The sequence below is a fragment of the Hyalella azteca genome, unplaced genomic scaffold (assembly GCF_000764305.2).
Source record: "Hyalella azteca isolate HAZT.00-mixed unplaced genomic scaffold, Hazt_2.0.2 contig2224, whole genome shotgun sequence".
Taxonomy (NCBI): Eukaryota; Metazoa; Arthropoda; class Malacostraca; order Amphipoda; family Hyalellidae; genus Hyalella; species Hyalella azteca.
Genome location: NW_025932507.1, coordinates 41,354 through 69,256, shown reverse-complemented (window position 1 = coordinate 69,256; position 27,903 = coordinate 41,354). Strand labels below are relative to the sequence as shown.

The window sequence follows — 27,903 nt, the reverse complement described above, 5'->3', positions numbered from 1 at the left end:
TCGCATGAAGGTGAACGGCGATGAGTTGTTAAGTACAGGCGGTTGCCTGGAGTGCGCGAGTCGAGGTCTGGAGCTTGCTTGGTAAGGTGCGCGACGCTCTCGTTACATTTCCTTATTTACGCACAGAACTTTCAAATTATAGCGTTGCAAGTTATTTCATAAGGAACCCGTTTGTTGTCTTAGTACGACAGCAATCATGGCGTCTGAAAAAGGAGATTTACCTCAAGACAATGAATCTCTGCCACCGAACTATGCTTCTTCCGAGGTTTACTCTGATTCTCCCCCGCCAGTGAGTATTACATTATTTTTTAGCATAATCATCTGATTAATACGGGACTTTCAAGTCTTGCAATAGCTTTTATTTAAGTATTTATTTAGTAATTAGTGTTATTTGAATCTACTGAGACATACTTAAAACGATCGTATCTTGTATTTAATCTGTTCTGAACAAAAAATAAATTGTTAAATTTTATGCTGTTGAATTCAGGATATTTACAAAAAAATATTAAGTTCGAGATTTGACAATCTCATTATGATTGACTGACTAGCGGTAAGTATTTAGTATTCGGTCACACGAACCATACAAATAATCACTGCAGGACTGGATTAGAATTGCTATGCGATTGAAGTTATTTTATTTTATTTATTATTTTTTTTATTGATGTTTCGGTGCATTTTTCTTACATACGGCTTTTATTCACGATAAAACTTGGGAAAGCAGGGATGATGAAGTGACCAAATTGTTCAATTTTGTATGATAATCTTTGTTATTGTTTAACTTTACCCAATTCGATTCATGCGATACTTTTGGAACGAATACAGAATAAACGACAAATTTCTGTTCATTGCAAAATTCATTTGGGAAGTTATTCACGCACCTTATAATATTTTATATATTTTGAATAATTTCCTGTCTACCTTTTGACTGCCAAGAATCTGCACGTAGAAGCTAACAAAAATAATGAAAGAGCAACATGAATCGCACAACAACCACACCTTTCTAAAATTCCGTGTCACACGCTCCGTAAAAGTCATCGAGTATAAAAATAAGTTACCGCTTTCTAAGACTATCACTTTTTTTCGAAAGCAACATGACCATTTTCCCTATTTATTAGCTTTTTAAAAAATACTGCCGCGTCTGGAGTTTCGACCGCGGAAATGTGATGGCGACAAAAGGAAAGTTCTGTACCGGGAATCCGATCTCCACATTTACAATATTTTCTGCTGAAATCCCAATGAGCGACAAAATAATCACACTTTTTCACAATTTCAGAAAAAATATTTCCGTCCTTATCTCTCGATAATCTATAAAGAGTTTGCCATTACACATTATAAAGCAGGACTAAACTTTTATTCGCGTCAAGGAAAACAAATACCGCGGCTTTGATGGAAATTGTTAGATCAAAGAGATAGGGCACGGCTTAGCAAATAAATAATAAAAAGCTTTCAACTCGTGAACTTTAATATGTAAGCATTAATTGCTAATGATGAAGGCTATGTTCTCTTTCAAATTGAAGCATTAAAATTTATTGTGAATCGTTTTATCATCCCAATATGAAGGAATGTGATTAAGTTGTAAAATCATTGATGTCATTAGTTGGATATTAAATAATATAACCATAGCCAATAAAGTAATTATAGATAGTAAAGAAAAAACATTGTTGAACTCTTAAACCTGCGAGCAATATAGGAATAACCACAAATTTAATTACACTTTCCGAATTACACTCTAAATTTTATCCTTTACTCTAGTTGAAATAAATAAGGGCGAGTGGAACGAACATTATTCAATTATTGTCTCATACGAAGACCAGAAACGAAACTTTGTTGGCTGACTCGATTTTCTCTCGAGAAGCTGCTGTAGAGCTCACAACTGACTGTGTTGGCTGGCTCGACTGGCTGTCGAGAAGCTGCTGTAGAGCTCACAACTGACTGTGTTGGCTGGCTCGACTGGCTGGCGGTGAAAGTGAATTGTTTGGGAAGCTCTACTGACTGCCTGGCGCTCTTTTTGTGGCCATTCTAATGTTAGAATGTCGACGTGCTGATATTTTTACTTCCTACGCGTTCTCTAGAAGGAATTTCTACATTTGCTTGCAATTAAAATTCTCTAATTGTTCACTTCACTTAGTTTATTAGTTATATTTGGTTCTAAATTTTTTAATCAGCCCCACTTTATACACATAGCATATATACTATATACATCCAGTTTCGGCTATTCTCGAGAAACAACTCAAATGCTATTCAATTGTTATTTTATTCTAACAACGTGCTATTCAAATTGTTATAATTATATTTGACTAATTCAACTATCTTTTACAAGTATACTGACGTTCCACATGCTAGAGATTCATCCATCGGTGATGTTATGAGGTTTCTATTGTTCGATTGCAACCAGCACCACCTGACGATCTCTCGCATTAGAATGTTCTAATCTAAAGCTTGATTGTGAAGGATGTTTAGACTTGCGTCGCTTAGTCTCAGTTGCTTGGTCAAGCCGCTGTTTTGGGAACATCTTTTGTCGAGTCATCAGCGTTCCGAGAAAGTGGAAGAGCTTCTTGCGGGTGAACGGGTCCTCCTTTCAAAACTGCTCTCGGAATCCCAATATTCAATCTTGGCACGCTTGAGTAGAGACACGTTAGAACAGTATCACTTTGATAGCATTATTTATATCTATTTATTGGACGAAGGAGAAAGTGAAGGTTCCATTTGCATATTTAACACGACTCTTTAGCTATAATTTTTACTATATTCGATCAACAGAATGATTTCCACTCAAGCGAACGATTTTCCATGAAAGTAATTTCTATGATGTCGGTAAAATGTTGAAGTCCTAGTGTTCTCTCAACTTTTCACCATGCCCATATATTATACGTCTGCGAATTCCTCCACTTTAAACCCTCAAAAGAATGAGATCCGTATTATTTAAATGCTTATTATTTTATTTTAAGGTCCAGGAGCAAATTTTTAATGCTGATCCACTGCAATATGAAAAGTAAACTCACTAAATTTAGTGGACAACATTCTTAATAAGATAACTGATCAATGACGTGCGCTAAAAATCGAGTCAAGAGTGTGTAACTGTTTGCGTGTATGCTTCTATAAAATATCAATGTACGACTTTTCCATTCATACACAAAATGTGGAAACTATAATCACTCGAGAGAAACTTAAATTTCCGCAAAAAAAACTAATTTTATTTGAAGCTTATAGCAAAGGCTGGAAGCGTGGTGCGTACACGGCAGAACGTTTCCGTCGTGTAAGCGTGACGTGGAGCGCCCGTGACGAGCAGAAATCTTGCTCGTGGGCTGAGTGAAAGGCGAAACTCGGCGCCAGCTTTTCGCCCGCTCGTATTTTCCGCTTCAAGCACTGCCATGCAACCGCTGCTTCTGAAAGCAGCTACTTACATCATGAGTAAATTATTCACGTGCATAATCGCTGATCATAAACATCTTCTAGAGGGCATTGAAACGAGTTTATTTAGCATGCATCCATCTCGTTAATTATGATTGATCACCGGTTTGTTTAGTGCCCAGTTTTGACTAAGACACTGCAGTGAGAATTAACTTTGAGAACAAGTTTCAAAATAAACCTAAAATCTAAAACCATGTTGAGTTGACTTAACAGTCAGTTTAATCATCTAAACTTAAAATTTCTTAGTCGTGCAGATAGGTCATACCCTACTTTCAATTACTAACTTGATGAATTATTGCAGTACGGCAACTTGTTGAACGTCATCGAGTTATGGCAAAAACTCCATGATATCAAAAATAATAAACAGCCACACAGATAAAAAATAATGGAGACAGCGTCGCTTAATGCCCTTCACTGAGTCAGTATTTGCAGAAAAAAAGTGCTTGCCGCACTTTCTGATTTCCGATCAATGAACGACTTATATGTCAATTCTTTTTTGTTACCTATTTCTTTTGCAAGAGAATTGCAATATTCGAATATTATGAACATTATCATTTCATAAATGCACTGGCAACTTCATGACTTTGATCGAGCTGCGCATACACATGCAGACTTGCGTTGTGATAAATGTGCTCATTTACAAGTAATTTCCGGTTCACTTTTTAGAGTATTATAATTTCTGATTATTTTGTAATCATAAAGCCATTTCTTCGAATGGCAACATAACATGTACATGGCATATTTATATGTTACATTTAAATAATTGAAACTGGCATGGGAGAGTTTTTCTTTCTGCTGAAACAGGTTTTACATGTGATGGTGTATTCATGTGCTTAAGTTGAAAAATAAATAAAATTCAACTGAGACCTCCATATGGATTACACATGAGAGAGAACCAAACTTCAGTTAAAACATGATTGGCAACTTTGGTAACGTGGAATTCATGCAACGATGTATACGATGTACATGACCATACATGGTGACTGCATAGTGCGATCTCTGCAGAGACCAAAACTAACCTGATCACTTTTATGTTTGCATACAATTTACTAACAAAAATTATGAGAAAAAGTTCCATTTATAATTTAATTCAGCTAGTTCCATATATTTACTTTAGAATTCTCAGAAAGAAGTAGCATATCTAAAGTAAATTTAGCGAATTTCACTCGATAGCAAATCGGAGAAAAAGATAAAATATTTTAAAGTAAACTGTATACGCTAACCTTCCGATCTTTAATATCCTGTTTTCATTTGTAGAAAGTTTGTCCCGTTAGATCGTTAACTTATTTCCATAACGATTGCTAGAGTCAGAGATCTTCGTCATGGAGCATTACGTCAACATATGTCTTATCTCGGTGTACAGTCACAGTAACAACTCACTTCGTCTACCTGGTGCAATAATTATGTCCACGCTACGTACTGTAACTACCAGAATAACGAGTGTTGTCATGCAGAATGAATACTTAGCCACTTTCACATTGCGGCCAACAGTCTCAAGGCAAGCAAACGGCGAACACTCTTAAGAAACTGTGTTATAGTGGAATAAGATCCTAAACAATAACAGGATATTAGTCATTATTGTTCGAACTACTAATTATTCGAAGCATTCTAACTAATGGCTAATGCTCTTAATTATTTGACAAGCCTGGTGCAAGGACTCAATTTTAAATTTCACAAAATTTTCCACCATTGACACAAAGTAGAAGCTGTATTATGACATGTTATCACTCAATAATCTAGCAAAAGATAACACAAAATTTTCACACAATATCCCAATATCCCTCCGTTTGTGGAGATTTTGTTTGAAAGTTCTTGCAAGTGTATCTTCTGTCTATTTGATATGGCCAAAGGGAAAATTTGGACTATTTGCTATGGCTATCGGCATTTTCGCTAGGTGTGGTAGGTTCAAAAACACATATATCCATTCAATTCAGCTAACCAGAAAATATCCAGAATTCAAAGAATATGAAATTTCAACGCAATTTTCATTTTTTAATGTAAATATTATTTACCGCAAAAATAAGCATACATTGATGATTGGCCACAAGTTCAAAGTATTTCTCTGCAGATGTAGGTTTGACTTGATCAAACGTATTAACCTTGAAGAAAAAGTAACGTAACGTAATGACGCAGGCAATAGACAACATTTTTAGATATTGTATTGATCCAGTATATTTTCCATGTCACTTTTCACTTATTTTAAATAAGATTTATGATGATTAAATCGGATTAAAATACTTAGATGGCCTAATGAGTGATAGTTTTTGTTATTTCGCTGTCTTACATTCGAGCAAAATTTTGTCGTAATGGGTAAATAAGAATTGCTAGAAATTAACAATTAAACAAAATTGACAGTTTATACATGCAGGCTTGCATTTATGGTAGATTTTTAGGTAAAAGCTATAAGGTTACTTTCGACTGCTCGCTTCGTGTTTCAGTGTTTACCAAGCCAGCGACTCTTGGGGGGAAATGCGTCATTCATTAGAGAAATGTTATAGGTATACTGTGAAGACTAGTTCTTGTGAGACACCCATATTATTCACACTCTTTTTACTTAACGAAAACGGAGAAATATTAGCAACCATGAACATTTGTTAGTACTCGCGTTAGGTGCCTCGAAATATGTAGTTATTTAATATGCTTATTAATCGTTCGTTTTATCGACCATTAAACCGATCATTTGAGTTCATTGCGTGCCTTGTGTTAGCAGTTACGAAACTATTTAAACCTTATAGAAATATTATCTCTTAATTCTCGTGGGTTTTTAGTCACTACAGTTAGGAAAAAACTTAAATTAATATAAATTGAGTCACAAAGGTCCTAAATTGCCAAGTCTTTAGACGAATTTTTAGTCACAAAGTATTTTATAAACAGCTTGAATAGCAATTAATTGAGTCACAAAGATGTTCAATTGTCAAGTCTTGAGACGACTTACACGAAGCCTTCAGCTGCTCTGTGCGGCAGGATCGCAACGCCCTGCAGCCGCTGGCGTAGAAAGCGGAGCACCGCAGAGAAAGGTTCTGTCTGCGCGCGCCGGTCGTGCGCTACACTCTAACTCCTCTGCACCAGACAATAGTAGAAGAAATAATCTTTAATCGCGTTTAATTATTTTTTCTTTATCGTGTCAACATTTCTTAGAAGCGTCTAATTTCTAACTCATTTTTCAATTTGATTTTTTGAACAGTCTGCGTGTACCAGCAAATATCAAAGGCTATAAACATATTTAATACTGACATAAATAAATATTTATAATTTGTGAATTTTCTTTCACTGCACTAAATTTCTCTCCGTTTATTCCAAACTCATATAGAGACTAATCCAATCGTCATGTTATATGGTTAACTGATCCCTTGCGACTGTAATACGTCAACATTACTTATAATTCTATTGAGGTCACATATTCTGCTGGCCATGCAAGTAGAACAGGTAATCCGCTATCCATGTTTTGAGCTCAAAGCCACCAGTCCTGAGATGTTGTGGCTACGGAGGCATGCAGAGCACCGCATGCCTCACAACACAATTTTTACTGCCGGATAAACCTGCCACTCACTGAGGACAAATCCCAAAGCAAAAAATTCGCTAAATTGAATTACTAAATCCTTACTTACTTCGAAGACCGTGTGGGACAATAGATACACAGCAATAATTTGATACACAAAATAATCGATACATGTCGTCGTCAAACAACCGTTGTACGACATCGTAATAAATCATCTCCAAAATGCTGCCTTAAATGTATCCACGATGTAATTACTCACCTTTATCTAAATCTTCTCACACCATTCACGTTCCTTGTGTCTTTCCACACGTTGAATGTTTTCACTTCTACAGTTTAAAAGTTTTCAATTGATAAGTTTTGATTGTGAAGAATTACTCCCCATCCGCGACTTTCGCCTCGCTGTTCATGAAGTTCCAATATGCACCCCGAGCACAAAATAAATCATGCGAAGGTGTTTGGTCTTCATTCCTGCCGGAACACAAGGGAAATGAAGTTGATATTAGCACAGCGAATAAAAGTACAGTAAAATTGCTTTGAAGAATAGTCACGAAAATGAAACTCGTGGTCATGAAACACTATATCATATAATAGTCGTTTATACGAAATCTTAGTGTTTACGCGCTGGGATTGTGAAGTTATATTGTTTAATTCAAGCCGCATGCAGGCATTGCAGCTGCTGCTGCGTCATGTGCACGTCGAATTGCGCAACAAAAGAACGCTTGCTCAACACATCCGCACTTCAGCTGCAGTTCGCACGCCCTGCTCCTTCTTTGTTCGTTGCCTGACTAAAAATGCCAAATAATATCCAGTGCTGAATTTACTATCTCCATAGCGGGTGCAATTTTATAACTCATCATACATACTACGTTATTGCGCATTGTTGATGGAATGAATTAGAAAAAATAATGGGGTAAAAAGAGAAACCTCTGTTGCCGTACCCTCATCCTGTTATTGGTACTCTTAATCGTCTCGAGGCCCAACAGCGCGTTAAATGTTCGGGCCTAGGAACATTTTGTCCTCGCACCGAATCTAGAGTATTTTAACGACGATATACTTTACTATATTTTCTCAGCAAAGACTTAACACAAATGCTGGAAGATGCAGTTTACTAAATCTTATCAGCGAAGACTTAACACATATGCTAGAAGATGCCGTTTAGTAAATCTTATCAACGAAGACTTGACACAAATGCTGTACGATGCAGTTTACTAAATCTTATCAGCAAAGACTTAACACAAATGCTGGAAGATGCAGTTTACTAAATCTTATCAACGAAGACTTGACACAAATGCTGGAAGATGCCGTTTACTAAATCTTATCAGCGAAGACTCAACACAAATGCTGGAAGATACAGCTGCAGTGTTTCAGGAATGGCATGTACCCTCAAGACACGCTGGCATGCATCCATAAGAGACTTGAGCTTATATTCCCTTCACACTTAGAAGTTCGTAAGAAATAAACAGAGTGACAAGGCTCTGAGGGATGGATGTATTTTCTCTTTTTGTTGTTGAGGTGAAGAAAGGTATTTTTACTTCTCGTGATGATTAAGGTTAAGACATGAGCGTGACTTGCGAAATTTTTTCAAATGTCTCTGTGGCTAACATTTCTGCGCTTTGTGTTTTTCTGGTTGATTATAAATGGATGGAAATAAGTAAATTTTATTAACAGTGCATTTTCATTATAACATAAATTGTCAAATCAAACGAATAATTCTTCTAAACATATGCACACATCAAAATATTCCTTTTTGCTCAAGATATAGGATTGCTTGAAATTTTTCATAAAAAATAGAAATGGTATTTTTTTGAAGACTGCCATCAAATTGATGCACCTCCGAAACACTAAGTAAGACAGTCGAAATTCTTCCATACTATAAAATATCCCTAAATATTCCACAGAATCTTTAGAAGGTATACAGTTTACCCCTCCGGATCCCATTTGGATTTTTGAAATTTCTATCTGCATGACATGATAATTCCTTTTGTCCAGAAAACAATTTTTGCTGTTCTTCCTTGACTCTTTACAGACGTTAGAGAGAACCATGATAGCCTTACAAATGACATAAGCCACTAATTACTATTCAGAAGACTCTTTGGGTCAAGTTACCTTTCAGAACAATTTAGGACAGTAAATCTGTTGCCACATCTTTTCCTTTTATTTTGTAATTCGTCTACTAAAATGGCTCTGGATGCCCAAATAAAATTTGATTTCAATGCAGTTCTATAGTCTTGCGCTTCACAGTTATATTATTGAATTTAAATTCAAGGTAAAACCTTAGATAGTTGGATAGAAAATTACGTAACTGATCATGGAGTTAATGTCTGCATGCCTTATAGATTTACCATCCAAGGCTATGCATGCATTGCTGCTTGATTGCAATTCAGTTCAGGATTGGGGTTATGAGAAGATAGTCTCTTGAAAGATATGTTAGGAACCTCACTTGCACTATTGAGTTTTGATATTTAAGCCCTTCTGATGCAAGTAAATTTTAGCGATCACCACTCACTTAACCATGGTTTTTAAGCTGAAATCAAAATAGGGGATGAAAGATGCAAATAATCCCCAATATTTATCCTAATTGTTTATTTTAATATTGCATACTCACCAATCAAGTTTTTTCATTTCGTTTTTTTCTTTGTATTCACTTGCAACGCTTGTATAATCTGAACTTTGGAATAAATTGAATAGTCAGCTATATCAAATAGTATGTAAACTATAATAATATAACTCCTCCATATTCATAATACTGTACAAAGAAACAAACTCGCATTGTATATTGCGGAACGAACGCAGCGTTCTAACGCTCCCACACAACTCATTCCCAACTTCCCGTGCGAATTCAAATCTTATCTCCGTGGCCTCGTACGGTCGCTAGTTGGGACTCAACAGTGCTGCTTACTTAACGTTCAAGCAGCAATTATCTCCAGTAATAATCCAAGAAATAATGAACGATGTAATATTCAACGCGGAATAATGTGTTGTTTATAGTTTCAAAATATCACGAGTTCCTCAAGAACTGTGATTACAACATCATATTGAACCATTAGAATAGTTTTTTTTATAAATTCGAACCTACCTATAACTCGAAATGAAGTATTGCAATTCTCACAGTAAATGTCGTAAAAAACTTATATCAGGAACAAATTAGTTATTTGATTATTTTACCTGTCAAACTGGATATTAAATATGAATTTCTGTTTTTCGGTTGGGAGAAGAACTAACACAAAATTTTACGTTTTTCGCAGCTAACAAACTCGAATCCTTCTGGCTTATGAAAAAATTTCGCGCAACTTCCATTGATAGTTCAATCTTGTATGCAGATAATTTCATTATTGTGTGCGTGCAAGATTAAGTTCAGAGAAGAACGCTTCATAGATTAAAAATATAAGTTTCTTCAAAAAATTTGTTTTGCTTACTTGAATAGCCGCGCCCGACGTACCAATTTCTGAAATTTGTATTTTGCGGCAAACAGATTTTAATTCCATTCGTGTGTCAAGGTAAATAAAAATTCATCAAATAAATATGCATTAACTCGGTTAGACACGTTAAATGTTAAATCCAAAATTTATAGGAAATCTAGGCGAATACGTATGACAGAATTAACGTTATGCTTTATAATGCAATGCATCAGCATAGTAGCTATCCTCGTCAGGGCACTGGCTTGTACAACGCACGTTGAGTCATTGCAGTGTTTCCGACATCGTGCATTCGTTTGCAAAACATGGCCTTAGAGGCTCATGTCAAGGTCCAGTCGTCTATTGAGTTTCACTCTCTCGTCAGGGCGACGACCGCTGAGCATAAGACGACGTGAGCTTTTTTTCGACAGTCTATCCATGCAAATAGCTTGTAAGTTTTCTTATTGACATTGAAACTGACTATGTCATTGAAACTGATACAATAGGCTATATACTACCACAAATATTCAAAAGCCTTTTTGTTCAATGTAGTTTGGAATCAGATTTCCGCTCATTTTCACATGAATTTAACAGAAATGTCTTAATTTTTAAACTCCAAGGGAGTTGTTTAATAGAACTGTTTATTTTTCCTTCCACGCCAACATAAAATTAATGATTGATGGATTTTTTGTGGACCAGCAAACTACTTAGAAGTATACTGATCATTACACTTTAATAGATAAGAAACCCGCAGTCATTTTGGTGTCTTTTCCGTTTGGAAACTTTTGTCCAAATTGTGTCTGATGGTCAGCTGTATTTTGACGACTGGAAACAATACGCAATGAGAGAGCGGGCCCTCGATGGTGTCGCCTTGGCACACGCATTCAGCTTGGCGTTATTCTTTACGTCGTTGGCCGTGAGGATCGTTGGCTGGATAACACGAAACTTTACTTTGAGTTTTACCGTGATTCGTTTTCAAACTATTCGAACATTTAACAGCTCCGATGTAAATGCTACCAATGTTCCGTTTGTCAAGCTCTTAGCTTATCCAATGTTCCGTTTGTCAAAAATTTCTGATCTTGCAATGAGTTGTAATGGCCGATAACATTTAATGCGACCGATAACATTAAATTAAATATTGAGCAGAAACGAAATACGAGAAAAAAAATTGAAAATTATGAATTTTCAATTTTTTGTGAATTTTTTATGGGCGAAATTTGTTTTACTTTATTTTCACCTTCTCAACCTGACCTTGACGTTTCACGGTCACAAAAGAATATATGTGCCTGGTCTGTTTTCGTAGAATATGCAGAGTAATATAGTTCAGCAACAATATTTTTCCTTAATACCAAAATTACTTGGGTTTTAATTCGGCATGAAAATATTTTCTAAATTTCAATCCAAAACATTCAAACATATGTTTTGTTATCGCTGTTTTATTTGTATTCGTGGATAGGCATGAAAATTTTTCGCTGCTGGGACATTTTTCCGCAAGTTTACGTTTTCATAAGATCAGCAGGTATGCAATGCTTTTTATTTCAATTAAAAACCGCTAAACTTCCAACATGTTTATTTTGGTGTAATACGGTAAATCGTATATACCATTGACGCTATAAGCTCAATTTTTCACACGACCGTGGGGAAAAAATTTCACAAGTACATTACGTTACATTTCTTTTATATAGAATAGAATAGAATAGAAGTGTCGGCGTTGAAGAAATAGGCCCATGGCCTGTTGCCGATTCTTGAACTTTTTGTGACTTGATTCACAAGGGATCAGGCTTTTGGAACCCGATCTTTCCATAAGTGACGATTGATTGAAATAGCTGCTGGACTTATTGCGTAATTTGCTAGGCATTTTAAAATGTCCGTAATTTGCCTAGCCTAAAAATGGCATTTTAAAATGTCCGTAATTTGCCTAATTTAAAATGTCCGTAAATGTCCGTAATTTGCTAGGCATTTTAAAACTGAACATATGCTCCTGCATAGCTTCGTCTAGTCTGTTCTTGAAGGCGTTCATACTAGGAGCGTCAACAAAGATCAAATCCAAATCTTGCCTTGCAGTGGATTTTTGGATGCTCGAATTTATAAAATAACTAAAGTGATTGGAGATTAAAGCTTCCGCCAAGTTTTAAAGCAATATTTATATGCTATATTTTGGATCAATAAACTTCTCTTTGATTACTTAATCTGAATGTTTTGAATTCCGATTTAAATGTATCAAGCGGCAACATTGCCGACAAATTGATTTTAATTGCTACTTTAATTCATAAGGCGTTATTTTGGTGCACGATCAAGGTTTTACGCTTCGCGAAACTTTCAAGCACTTGCAGGTTTCACAAGCGCGCATGGAGTTGAAAGTTAGAGTTCAGCAGTGTACATAATATACTCTGTGCCGTTATCAATATAAGAAACGTGAAAGCGCCTGAAGCCAAGATATATATACTTCATGGTGTTCACACTATTCTGCTTAAATTTGTATAACAGCCGATCTAATTTTAAATTTAGGACAGATTCCTCGATTTAAACGAGAATTTATGTAACCCTCGAAATCTTTCACAAACGTTCCGAGCTAAGCTTGAAAAAGTAGCATTATTTAATTTTAAATAACAGCCACGTGCCTTCGAACTGCCTCGTTAATGAAATCAGTCGAATCAGTGATCGAGCTGCAATTATAAGTAACACCGTGCAAATAACCGATTAAAAGCCTGATAATAATCAAGATAACGTGCCATTCTTCATCACGCCCTGCGTGACAATTTAAATTAAGTTCCCAGTAATTATTGAGGTTACAGTTTGCCAAGTGGTCGGAATGACGGCGCAGAGTGCGACTCGGTCTCGCATCTTCGAGAGAAAGTCCCAGTTTCTCTTGCCAGTTCAATGACCGGCGCTGCCGCTGGCTTGTGCCTCAGCTGCACGTTATCACTTGTGAAGCCCTCAAGCACCACCACGCGGGGTGACCGCTTCTCTCACCATCAATAAAATTACATCGAAAGTAAAAAAGTATTAAATAAAAATATAGTTTAATAATATAAAAGATCCATGCAGCGTATTCTCGTTTGTGAGCCGTGAAGCACCACGCGGGAAACGGCCTTTCACACGACTAATAAAACTTTATCGACCGCAATATGAAATATTGTCAGTATAATATCTTCTGTAATTGCTAGAGTCTTCCTGATTTATATAATCGATATGGGAATTAATCCAATGTGTACAATCTTGAATTATCAGTATTTTAATACAAGCCATTCACGTGATTATTACAGTTACTGTTTACAGCTCCTACTAAATCACAAATCATCGAATTGTCATACAATCAAAATTAATTCCCTTTGTATTAAATGACCAATTAGTGATTATTTTTATTGCGCCCGGATAATTCTACGTAATTGAGATGAATTTTTTACGGCAGCATCCTAAATTATGTACAACTGAGCGACAATTTATTTGGAAATCATTGCATTAATTTTTGGCTCTTTGATTGCACTTTTATTATCAATCGACTCCCAGTTTAGATTTTAAACATGTTTCTGGAATAATTTTCCAATTTGTATTCCACATTTTGACGGCTTTAAGCCTGCCAGTTTCATCCAAGTATTTTTTAAAATAGGTAATTTAACAGCACATAATCAACTTTAGTATATATATTGCCGATCATTTTGAAAGCTTTTTGTATGCTGAAAATAAGCTGAATAAAATTGCTTTTTGATGTAAAGTTTCTTTCGCAAGCCAAGATTTAATCGATTAATATGAGAACAAACTAAATGAACTAAGCGAGACTTGGAGGTTATTCGAGCAAGCAAATAATTAAAAATCTGAATTCAAAACAATAAAATTTGTGTGCATGCAGTGTTTACTAACTGATTCTCTTTTTAAATTAATGTAACTAATCCCTAAATCACTTTGAACCAGATTCAAGCGGTTCTTAGATCCAATTCCAGAACGTGTCAAACAAAACCTGTTCTTTTTGACCGGCTGAGCCAGTTTTTTTTATTTTTCCGGCCATTAAATGATAAGCAGCGAGATTTTTAGGGAGAAATGTTTGTTCAATGCTTCCAATTTTATTCGCATTTCCATGGCTCCGTACGACGAAAATTCAATAGTTGATGTATTGGTGTAAAAACATTATGGATGCTTGAGAGACCATGACATCAAACGGTTAAGAAAAATAATAATGCATCCAACTCGGAGTTAATAGAGGATGGAAAGTAAAGGGAGTAGAGACCATTAAAAATATCCGTGCGCCGATCAATGGATCCCTTTCAGTGGCATTTAAATGGCAAACGATAGACAGCCGAACATTTAATTAAAAAAAACTATTTCCCCTTTGAACCCATGTAGAGCCGTAGGTAGGTTCATTGATCAGAGTAATACATTCAAAAATCTGGATTTTGTATAACTTTTCTACGTTTGTATATTGTTTTTTTTCTTATGACGTAAGACTGTATTTGCACTCGTGTCTTATACTGTTAATCTGCCATGGCAAGTCAAGCTTGATAGAAATATATTCTAATACTACTATTTGATTAGCAGCGATTCAAGCTAACTTTACAGCCGTTACTTCAGCTATGACTAAAAATAAAACTACGGTGAATCTATATCTGCCACTGCGGCTTTGATTACAGTTTCTACTACTATTTAGTTTAAAGTTAAATTGCTCAGGTTATAATTTCCGTTAACTTCACGGCTATAACTATACATACTGATGTTATGCATGGTTACAGTGAAGACTACGCCACATTTCCGCTTACCTCTAGTTACAACTACGGCTTTGAACACAGCAGTTTAATTCCATTTTCCTCAATTATTTTCCTACTTTCTATGATAGCTAAAATTATATAAGCATTGTCATTATATATATTAGCCTTAGCACACAACAGCAAACACAATAAATACAGTTAGATTAAAAGACTCCACGTACGGCGCGTTGAAGAGCTTGCGGTCGCAGGACTGACGTGAAATTATCCTTTCACTTTCATGGGAGCTTCATGCGCCGAGTTTACTCAGTTGGGGACAGAGAGGACGCGTCCTGCGTGCGTGTCTTGCACAATCCTGGACAACGCGCTACTACCGGTCGCTAAGAGCCGTTTTGGTTCTGGTTGCTCTATACAGGAGCTCTGGAATTGAGGTCGTTGTTATTGACATAAAATACCACTTTCTCCAATTGTGTTGTTTGGAGATGATGACCAGGGAATTCTAACTTCGGTGCAAATCGTGAAATTATTCATCACTTTTAGGCTGTAAACAGTGCCAAATTAGCAGTTCTATTAGGGAGGTCATTTAACCATTGCTTTATTTGCATTTCATCCATCAATATAGGCATTTCATCCCTCAATGCATTTCATTCCTCAATTTTATCTCCCTCGCTCATTATTCTTCGTACCTGAATCATTATTCTCGCACCTCACGAGTGCAATCATTATTCTCGCACCTGAATCATTATTCTCGCACCTCACGCTACACAAAATATCATTTCTCTCGAATTTCACTCCAAAAGAGAAGACATCATTTTCTCGCAATATATAGTTTATTAATTTATGAAAATGCATGTATATAATATGTTGGAACCATATTATCCATCATATTTTAATGCGCAAAACCTTGACTAGCTATTGCAAGTAAATATATAGCGACCACGTACCAAGTGAGTTCTTCTGTGCCTTTAGCCATTACACGAAATTTGAAAAAATTAGCTTACGCAAGTCGCGTGTCGCAACAGCGGATTGCAACAATGACCGCGGCTGCCACCGCGCAAGTCACAGCGGTCAGCCCGACGTGAGTTCGCCGAGCGAGAGGTCAGATTTGTAGCGCGAAAATAAAATTTTTTTATGCTGCGTAGTCCTGCTTTCTATGAACATTTCAGCACAAATATAATATTTTCCAGACATTGCCATTGTTTGTTGAAATGTTTACGAACCTGGTGTCAACTTCCGTATAGGCTTCCAATTACAGGGGAGCGTTTGAAAAATTAGTTGCGGCTGAAATATTTTATAAATATTGTTTGATGCAACATGTAAATTCTTCCTAAAGGCATTGCACTTCAGCTACATAGTGTATACATGTTCTAATAATAAATTATTTATTATTTACTAATTAAGCGAATGAATATTACTATGTTTTCGTTATTTTAATAGCAGAAGTGCAGAGAATTGGAAGGAAATTGATGCAATCATCATTTCAATTTTGCTGTCTTGACCGACCTATTACGAGCGAGTCATATTATAACATAATAGTGGTGGACTATCACAATATCCGAATAATATATAATACTCACACAGTACAACAAAAACTGTAGAGACAGATGAATGCAATTTTCTAGCTGCTGAATAAGTGAAAAATGCACGGAGCAATCAAAAAATTATCGTTTGAAGCTGGTACAACAGAGGGTGACTCACCGGTCCAATAAAAACAGCCGACGTTCCACAGCCGAGCCACCAGAGGCCTATTGAAACAGAAAAACAGCCGAGCCACCAGAGGCCTATTGTCAAACTCCTCGTAGGCCTATTGTTATAGGCATCATAGGTCTATTAATGGTGAAGGCAATGTGCAGCAGAATTGAAATCAGCGTCAGCCGCTAGATGCCGTTCCCAATGACCCCGCTGTGCTACCTCGATGACCTCGCTTTGTCACTGTGTCTTTAATGCGAATAAATATATTATCTGAATTTTTTCAGTACATTCTGATTAAATTACATTTATTATTTGAACTTATGTGTCGATGATTAGTCCTTCTTATATAATGCTTAAACGTGTGTGATTGCATCAACTATACGAGCGTCGTATCGATAACTTCGAATCGATGCAATAAGTTCGTATCGAGCATTCGTATCGATATCGATAGATAAGTTCGATATAGATGCTAAATAGGAGCTTTTTATGATTTGGATAATAGAGAGAATAAACTTAAATTGTGAAATATCGAAAGATAGTCGTAATGCCGTAATGCAAACTACTGAATTTTTTAGCGCCACCTTCATAGATAAAGTCACAAATTGCTTGGTTCATATCTCAAAATGCCTCCTTTTAAGTAAGCACCTGCAACTTTTTTAGTGAGCACTTACATGGCGTGTGAGTAAGCACCTTTAGCTGATTTATGTGAGACTCCAGCTTTCACAGTACAAATTAGCATGGTTATTATGACATTGAACTGCCATGAAATTAGCGACAAAATAATTATTTCGAGCTGATTTATCATTTCTTGCAAACTTATTACAAAGTGATCTGCAGTGAGTACTTTTTAATGAGGAACAGTTTAGCAGTACATTCGCTTAACGTGTTGTGCTAGATGATAGTTTTCAAGTGTTGGTTTTATCGGTTTACGTATTGTAATAGATGATAATTTTACGGGTCGGGTTTAACATTTGACTGTAGCATTGTAAGATTATTAACAGGAATTTTTATTCCAAAGTTGTTCAGTGAATGCCCTGCCGTGCTACAATCTCATAATAACTCTTATAACGAGGCAATTATTTTTGAAAAATTGAATCTAAAATGTCGAAATTATTCACGCTAACTCACTGCGTTATTGCGAGTTTTCGATAGGAGTATCATCTAAGACTGAAAATTACAAGTGAACATAGATGATGGTCAAGAAACGGAGTCTTAGCATCCGATTTTTTGCTGACCTTACACATATAACAATATTACGCTATTATAGATAGCTTAAACTTTGCAGGGATGAATGGTTTTATTCAAAGTACAAAACTGAGGTGCGGCTAACATGAATATTCTGGCGGAAAACAATTTACGTGTTCTCTAAAAGCACTTCCTCTACCTTATTACTTACGTTCAATTCTCATGTGCACAAAGGACACAGTTTACTTAGAAAGGACCGAGCGTCGACTCGCTAGAACCTTTCAGACCGAGAGGAGGAAAGAACAACAACCATGCCTCGAAAGGTCCCGGTTCTTGCAAGGTGCGTGAGAACTTGCAAGCCACTTGAGTGCGCAACGCGTTGCAACACCTACACTTCCTAGCGCTACGTTGCTGGGAGACTTGACGCCGCAACACGCGTCGCTTAGACGTGACAAAACCATTGCTGCTAACACAAGCAATAGCGACTGCAATACATCGCCGTGGAGATATGAATGGGAAATAAAATATGTTGCTTCGAATTTCAAAATGTGAAACAATAAAGTTCGTGTATCGCATCGAATATGAGATCGGCGAGATGGACCGAAAAACGCTTCAAAAATAGTGGAGTGATTACAAAAAATAATGTTCAACGTGAATAATTTATGAAAAAATAACAATACAATAGATTTTGAATATTCCGTTTAGTTGTTTCTTTAACTCCGTTAGTTAAATCTTCAGTGATCATCTTGAAAAGCGCAATTTCAGTTTCAAAGGGGACGAGAGTTTTTTTAATGGGAATTGAATTAAGATAATGAGATGCTCTTCACGTCACTTTGCCAAAAGTGAAAGGAAAAAATTGTTATTGTTAGATCAGGAAGCTTGAACTTTCGAGTCTCGCTCCGGCATCCACTTTTAAGGATATAATTAAGCTGCGAAACGAAATAAGCTGCAGGAACCAATTTAGAAATATTTTTTTCAACCTTGCAATCAAGGAGACAGTAAATCACCACTCGAATTGGGTAGACCATGTCATCCTTCGTGATAGTAAAACTGCGTTCCAGTTGGAACGCTAATTTACTATCACGCTACTTCTAACTAGCAAATCGCATCGCGAATTGGGTAGACCATCATAGTAAGCAAGTGTTCCAGTTGTTGAAACCCATTAACGTTGAAACCCATTAACCCATTAACATGAATTTAGTCATACGTGATTAAATTCATGAATTTAATGTGAATTTAATCATATATGATTAAATTCATTCTGAAACTTAATGTAAACAGCTGTCGTCAACTGCTCTTTTCTTTTCGCATCCCTCGTTTCGTTTCCACCCGAAAGAGAAATTAGATGACGCGACACGTCAGCCTGCGGGTACGAGTTACCTTGACTTCTATAACCTTTGCTCGGGGCGTTCTCACGATCAAAGTTGCAGCCATCAATAATCGGAGTCTTACGAAGTGAAACGGCAACAATTCTAGTCAGAATGATAGAAAAATATCAACCGGGAGTAAAATTATAAAATAAAGTTATATTAACAGTATATATTTATAGTGCATCGGAGTTACAGCTGCACAAAATCTTGAATAGCAGGTTTTCCAGAAGGAAATAATTTTTTTTTCATCAAAAGATGGAATTTTTGTTCCATCTTTTCTCAGCTAAAGATGAGACGTCGTGTTTTCTTGACTTGATTATTCCAAGATGTTTTCAATTCAAGCATTCGGTATTCAACAAGAGTCAAACGCTATGTGCGTATCAATACTGCGTTTATGTCAATACTGCTAGCTGTTATTGCACGTTATTGCTGCGTATCGCCACTGTACATCATTCATGCGTGTAGCAGCAGCGTGTCACTGCGTGTGACTACTGCGTGTCCCTAATGCGTGTCGTTACTGCGTGTTATTGTTGCGTGTCGTTAATTCGTGGCAGTACTGCGTGTCACCACTCACACGCACTGGCGCTGCGATGTCACGTAGCATCATAATTTGACTGCTCCATGTACAGTAGGAGCCTCTGCTCCATATAGAGCAGAGCCATCACTAAAGTTTCTTACAGGAAACAAATCGACCGAAATGATAAGAAACCTGAGAATATTAAATTCTTATGGTGGCAACTGTTACGAAAAATAGGGAAAACTGTTGCATAATGGTTTTACAGTATGTTTCTGGAATATTACGAGTCGTGTTCTCCTCAGCCAAAACTTTTATCGTAGCTTCATGCCTTCTTTTATTTTTTTACTGCACTCTGTGAGTGATGTTAACAATTCAAGCAAGATGTGAATCTCTTGATGATGATGAAGTCGCCAATACTACGCTATATTATAAATGAAAACACACACTTAAGAATGCCTCATTAATCAATCCATAATGACTCTCAAAGTAATCGAAGTCATCAAAAACTATTCTCAATAGAATATTAAGGCAAAAATCTATGGAGGTTAACTCAGTCCTCATCAGCGAACTACGCGAGATGCGGCATCCTGTTCAACCCAACGCCCAGTTTGGTTGAACAGGAAAAATTCGGCAAGAAATTTTCGTGCCGAAAAATCCGGCACTCCAATTCAGTTATTCGCATAAATATTAATGGGAATATATATATTTATTTTACAAACAATGAAAAGCCGTGATAGTTTTTAGGTTTTCAATGCGGATAAGAAAGATTTAAATGTATTCCTATGAGTCTAATCATGGGAATATATTGTCAGATCTATGTATTGTGGTTCAAAACGATTCTTTTGCTACAAAAAAAATTAGTGTAAAGTTGTTGTCTTAAGCATTAAATAATGACCAGGGTGCAGTAAAAAAAAGAGCATGAAAACCTCATAATAGTCTGATAATAAATAATAGTAGTAACATTGTTAATAAAGCCTCTAGACTTCATGAATAAGTGAACCTCGCCATTGAACACCTCATTTCCATGCTGCTTTGTGAATGTGTACAACGTCTCCGGCTTGAAGTTCTTTGCTGTTCTACGTTTACTCGTTAATAGAGTACGATGAGATTGAGAAATCATTTACTGACTCTAAGAAGTTAATTGAAATACGGAAAATTTCACGAAATGTACAGAACCTTCTGAGCTGTGATATTTGACAGCAGCGTTGATGGACTGTCATTATCTCTGACAGAAAACAATGCCAACACAATTAAAGGTGAAGCGGAGCCATTGTCTTAAGAAGACAATGGAAGTCCCATTCAATTGTTCCTGTTGCACTTTACGTCCATGATTGCCACAGCAGCGTTTACTTGCCTCAACTTAATTAGAGATCTTCTCGCAAGCACCGAGGGTTCCTGAGATAGAAAGCCGGCAACACTCGATGAGCCGAGATATATTTAGATCGAGGAGGAAAAATTAAAAATTTTAACGAGCAAAATGTGCAACCTTGGGCACATAATCTTCAGTTTAACGTTGTTGGATGCTCGTACGATGGATGCTCGTACTTTAAATAAAATTTAAATTAATTATTATTTATATAAATTGTTATTAATTGAGGGAATTGTAAAAATTTTGTGTTGCTCATCTCAAACTGCTGAAGATAAATTCAATATCATTTCAATCTTACATAAGAATTTGCCTGGTTGACCAGAATAACGAAACACAACCGCCTTGTCAACTAGTAGAAATAAATCTACTTTCCGACGTTTCCCAAGTGAATTAAAAAACATCACCCAACACTAAATTATTGTGCTATCTATATTAATATCCTATTCAAAGAAAATCACTGAGCGTAAAATGATATGAATAAAATTGGCCGACAGGCTTCAATGAACTGATCTTCTGTGTTCCTTATCGTTTGTAGAGATACAAAAAGGGAATACATATTCATGTAAAAGGGCTGCAGCGACCGTCTGCATTTTAAGGATTGTTAATAACGTTATCAGCGCTGATACTTGCTGCAAAAATAAAATAGTGTTCGAGTAAATGTAATCAAGCAACTACTGCCCCAAACGTGACTCTCCCTGGCATGTCAAAGTTAATTCCTGATAACGCAGAATCATGTAGACCTTGCAGCCTTATAACACAGCGCATAACTAAAGCGTACACAAAGGTCCTAAGCAATTTGTGTTCCACGTAGTACGTATACGTATGTCTTTATGCATTGACTACGGAATTCCTTCATTTATAATGCGTTATTTATTCGTTGACTTCATTTACTCAGACATTTATCGTCAGATTTTCCCTCTGGTTTGTGATCACTAACCTAAGCATAATGGCTTCCTCATAATACGTTCGTCAAACAAGGAATTGTGTATCCTTTGATCTCCAAAAAGTGTGTGCCTGTTGTAAAGAAGTTTTATTATTCTAACCCATGCGCTTATCCCCTTTCAACCCCTCCTTTCATCCCCCTCCAGCCCCATTATCATGGCTCTAAGCTCTGGAACATTCCAGGCTTCAAGGTTACCCACTCAGCCAATCTGTTACTATGCCAGCACTTGGACCTTGTTTTTGTTATCTAAGCCATTAGTTTCTCCTTATAACAAAGCTTTCGGTAAAATCGTGTACGGTGTTTTCATTTCGTTTAGAAACGTAGATAATTACAAAGCATATTGTAATGTAAGTTGGGTTGATATAAATACTCCACAACGTAATGTCAACTGCCGACTGTCATTTTATTATTGCCCACTTTTTTCGATACGGCGTTGTTCTAGTATTAAGAATGTATCGATGTCAAAATCGTACGTTAATTGGCATCGCGAAGTAGATCTCTGAGTTTCCTTATTACTGATATTTAGTAGAGAGCCACTTGGTTTATAAATTAAATAATGTTTCACTGATAAGCTTCGATGACGTTCAAGCACAGCGAAGTAAGATCAATAGAATAAAAAGTCACTTCCAGTACTTCAGACAGATTTTTTATGATAAATTAGCCTATCCTTTTTAACACGTTTTTCTTAGCTTTTTAACTTTGATTCGCCATATAAACTTCGACCCTTATGTTTAAATTGAATACCACGATATAGATTGTTTACTTGTAACTCTTCGCTGTCCGAACCATGCCAAGTAATGAATATTCGGAAGCACGAGCTAGCGAAAATACTGCTTCACTAAATACGTAATAAATATATGAAAAAAAAAAAAACAATGGAAGTCGTGTTCCGCAATCGATACTAACGCGCTTGTACGTCATAACTATATTTCCGAGTCAATGAGAAACTACAACCACAAAGTAATCTATTCCTGGTTCATTAACTGAGATAACAGATATATTTTAGAATAATGAGGTAGCATATCATTTGCTGTACCATAACTAAGCAATTTTGTCCAAACGGGCATCAAGCTTGTAACAATAAATTTAGGTAGGCTTGAGGCTCCCTAAAATATTCTCAAGCCACCTTAATAATTTTATGTTCATTTATTAAAATCATGATTATTTTTTGGAAAAAAAATCCCCGACAAATTCAATATAATGGGTCCATATATAATTTTGAATAAATTATCATACAGCCAGTCATTCTTACCATAACTATGAACATAAATATCAAGGGCCAGAGCCCTTCTGTCTTTTATGTCTTTAAATCCTAGTAACGTCACTGCCCAGTTAGTTCCGCAAATCGGCTTTATAACTCAGGTTCCTCACTTATGACTGAACCGGCGTTACATATACTCTTTATTTCTTCTCTCTGTGGGTATTTACGTAAGATGATGCAACACTAGAGCCCGTGACATTCGTTTAACATTCATTTGTGGTTTCGCTCTTGTTTTTTTTAGCAAGAATGTTTATTGCATTCTTCATTCAAAGTGAGAATGAATACTAACGATCATCTTCCCGACGATCATAATTAACTCCTCCATTGATGGAACGAACGTAATTCACAAGTTAAATAATTATCATTTTAATGACCATCTGCAGTCCACGCAAAAAATTGTAAAATAGCTCTCCGGGACTCCATCGCCAATGATAACAATTCTGAATTTGTTTCTGGCCTTTCGCGAGACGAGCACCGCGAGACTGATCCTACATGTAAATCATCCATTGATTTAAAAAATTCAATTCACAGTTAAGTTGATGTTTCATTTTACCTCAATGGTTGTCCACAATGTACGTAAAAGTTAATAAATAAGTTCCCTGACTCCATCGCCAATGATAACAATTCTGAATTTGTTTCAGGCCTATCGCAAGACGAGCACCGTAAGGCTTCAGATGACCCGCGTGGTGTGCATCACGGTGCTGGCTGCTGGCTTCCTCACTGGCATGTTCATCCTCGCGCACTCCTGGATCAACACGCGCAACGCTTGCGACTGCGACTGTCGTGTGGTAAGAAAACTTCGCTGGCCTCTAACGTTCAAAAAACGGTTACTTACAGTGTAAACGTATAATTTACGTCATGTAACGTTGTTTTAGCGTTATTTACCAGGAGGGAATTGACGAGGAAAATTTATTCGAAAAAAAATCGACATCGAAAAATTCGAAAGTTATTTGTCACACCAGATTTATTCTTCAGGTTCGACAACACTATGATATGATATTTTCTCTCGCCATCCTCAAGACCAGCACTGGTGCTCAGCTGTGGCCATTGTACGATCTTCTTTACACGAAGAAATTAAGATGATTCCACTGCCCGTTAATGAAAGTAGACAAGAGTAATTCTAATGTTTATTGTCTGTGATACGGAGTTACACATTCATATTAGCACTAACAGGTTGTTACCATTGAAATGAGTAGATTAGTGACGGTTAGGAGTATGATCAATAATGAATGGTGTACGTACTCCAATTAATAACGCTTCAGCATGCGTGTTTGACATGTTCTGCACTTCTGCGCAGGCTCAAAACCTTCCCCTTCAAAGTGCAAGCATCATGGAGTCTTCAGATATCCCAAAAATTGCGAACCTAGATTCAACGCCAGCTATTGAGATCATCGAGAGCAATGCCATGGGTCCAGACGACAAGGATGATAAGGACGAGGACGGTCAAAGCAACGACTATTCTCAGATTGATCAGGAATCTCGCCAGATGGATATCCCTCTTCCCGACGACGATGTAAGATTCATGATGCTTTACAGAAATTTGCAAAACCTCTTCTTATGGAATTACTCATTGTTTACAAAATAATATTTATCATCAAATTGAAGTGAGAGAATCCAATCATACAAGAAGGTACAACTTCCGGGGTGATAAAGAGCAATATTAGCGACTACAAATCTTTTCTCTTGACTTTTCTGCTGAGTGAATGAGCTGAGGATGCTGAGTGAATGAGCTGAGGACGCGAAAATAACACACGTTCAAATTCGTTTGTAGTATGACAATGCAAACGAACTTTTCTTTGCAGGTGTCCACTGAACAAACTGAAAGTTCTAATGACGATATCAGCGAAGTAGAGGAAAATGGAATCCAGACTGCAGTGAACGACAACAAAGTTAAACTTCCCATTGATCTTCTTTTGGGCAACCCTGCTCTGGTGAGTGCTAGAAAAACGGTAGCAATACAGTTTGATTTAACCACTGGCCTCATCTAAGATAATGGAAACTATCATTTAGTCGTAGAATAACGTTACTTATGTACCTTAACCATTAGTCTTATCTAAAAGCATGAAAACTTCTTCTTTGCTTATTAACTGATTAAATTGTAGCATTATTTACACGTTTCAAAAAGAATTGCTCTATTGCATTTTTGGAGTTAATGAAAACCATTCCAAATTTTGCAGGCCGGCAGAGACGTGCAGTGCAAGGTAGAGAAGAAAATCCAGAACCTAGGAGGAGGAATTCTTTCAAAAACTATCATGGTGACATGCGACGATGACGATGAAGATGATGATGATGACAGCGAAGGCAGACAATTGATTAATCCATTCGGGGCAGATATTGGATCCCCAAGTCCAGTTGCGCCTCCCATGTCCATTCTTGCACCCATTCTCAAAATGATGGCTGCTCGAGCAGGGGCTCGTCTCCAGAGACAAATGCAACCCCAGCCAGTTTTTCACCGTCTCCCTCAACCTTTTTTCCAGCCCATTGGGGTTTCAGTAAGTGGTATGGGTCCCCGAAATTTCCAAGGTCCTTTCTCCAACTCAATTGAATCATCAGGACCCATGCCTGTTCCTATGATGGACTCCATTGCTGTCAGAGGATCAATCAACGAAGGCCCTGCCAACGATTTCTCACAGAATAGGCAAATGCCGGAAAATTCTATTATGGGACCAATGTCATTTTTCAACAATGAACCCATGCAGCAACATTATCACCACCATTTCGAGTCTGAGCCTCGTGCCCCCTCCTTCCCAAATGCAGAAAACATGCGATTTGAACCTCAGGGTGTACGTAATCCAGTATTTGGAGGACAATTTAACAGAGAACAGGAAGAAGATGAGCGTCCTTACAGCCCTGAACCAATTTTCAGGCCGTTTCCTCCCCAGCAAATTGCTCAGGAAGAATCGACTGAAGTAGAAAATACCCCGCCCACTAGGGTAATCCAAGGGTTCCCTCCCCAAATTCCGGAGGCTATTAAACAAATTGTTTCGCACATTATGAGATCTTCTAATAAGGAAAATTCCGATAAAGTACCAGTAATAGCGATCAAAGCTATTCCTCGGCCTTTGGAAGAAGAGTCAGAACCCAAGTCAAAACTTCTCCTTCCGTTTCCATTCCGTGCTGTGAAAATGGCCACCCGTAGCGGTCGCACGCTTGACGACGAAGAAGGGCGTTTGGAAGGCCCTTTCCCCCTCCCTCGAGGCGCTATTCCATCCGGGCTCCAGCCCATTGTTATGCCTGAGGCAGCTGGACGAGCTCTGGACAGTCCTGTGTCTTTACCATCCCTGCAGGAACTCCCAGCTATGAGGTTCTTCCCAGGACGTCTGCTGCGTCTGCCTGTTCCTCTTCGTACGTATGAATATTAATTGTCCACTTTCAAGCCTTGCCATAGACAGCACACACATTGAACATTACCCTACTTTCACGTTAGCCTGAAGCTTACAAATTATATTTTCTTTTCTTTCATTACAGCAAATGGCCCAGTGGTCACACACATGGAAATGAAACAGAATCCTAATGAAGTCACTACCAACGACGAAAAGCAGGATTCTACCACTGAAGTGCAGAAGGACGACAACGAGGGGAACTTTAATAACGTTGGACCCGATTTTGGACCTCCCCGTCTTCACACGGTCATCAGGGGGCCTGCCTCAAAGGAAGATGATGCTACCTACCAGAAGGCTGAAAATCTGATGCCCACTTTCCTGCAAAGGTTCCCCGTTCCCCCACCTCCCAGGTTCGCCGCTGAAGGCCGATCTGGAACTGTCAGGGAAATCAACCTGGACGCTGAGCTAGTCAGACCTGCAGAGAGCAGAGAACGCCACACAATCATGGTCAACTGAGAAGTTGAAACGCGCTAAATTACATCAGTGACATTTTCTTTGCGATTTATTTGAGTCTATTAAAAGTTTATCATATATATTTACAAATAAAATAATCGCTGGGTTTTTTAATAGAAAACTCACCAAACAACGCCCATGTGACACTAACATTTTATATTTACTCGAATTTTGCGAACATTTTCTCGTGGATTATTTTCTTCACAACCATTGACGCTGCTTCCACAACTATTCGAAGTATTATTATTCAAACCTTGTTGACTCTAAACTCATATAAATAAACTACAACTTTCCTCGCACCACCTGATGCAAGAGTCAGTGATGATAACTTCTGATACATACAAGTGGAGATGCAGGAGTCTAGAGTACATTTTAATACTATACGTCTTGTCGATATGCTTACTATCATTTAAGTAGTGTACTCGCTATTCATTGAGGTTTCTTCTGTATGGAAAACATCTCTCCTCGATTGTGATATAATTGGATTTATTTGTGACAGTATATAACATCTGTACAATAAAACATGAACACTTGTGAACTTTTTATTTATTGGTTTAGTGAAAAGCGGATATCATAAAATATTAATTGACTTTATCTCACTTTATCACAAATTTCATGGAATCTCGACAAAGTGAACCCAAATAGCGTTCATCCTCATCGAGTTCTTATGGACGTAATTAGCACGAAGTTCGTTGTTTTTCAACTACGTCATTTGTGCATTTTCGTTC

The 27,903-nt window shown here is 37.2% G+C and overlaps 1 protein-coding gene across 1 annotated transcript; it reads left to right on the top strand.

Annotated features, from left to right (window-relative positions):
* The first annotated feature begins 37 nt into the window (after positions 1 to 37).
* LOC108677733 lies at positions 38 to 27,708 on the top strand. Its single transcript, XM_018166006.2, has 6 exons — positions 38 to 289; positions 23,981 to 24,127; positions 24,637 to 24,852; positions 25,142 to 25,270; positions 25,517 to 26,684; positions 26,808 to 27,708. Exons 1-6 carry the CDS (start codon positions 197 to 199, stop codon positions 27,176 to 27,178), a joined length of 2,124 nt encoding a protein of 707 aa, XP_018021495.1. The 5' UTR covers positions 38 to 196; the 3' UTR covers positions 27,179 to 27,708.
* The last annotated feature ends 195 nt before the right edge of the window (positions 27,709 to 27,903 follow it).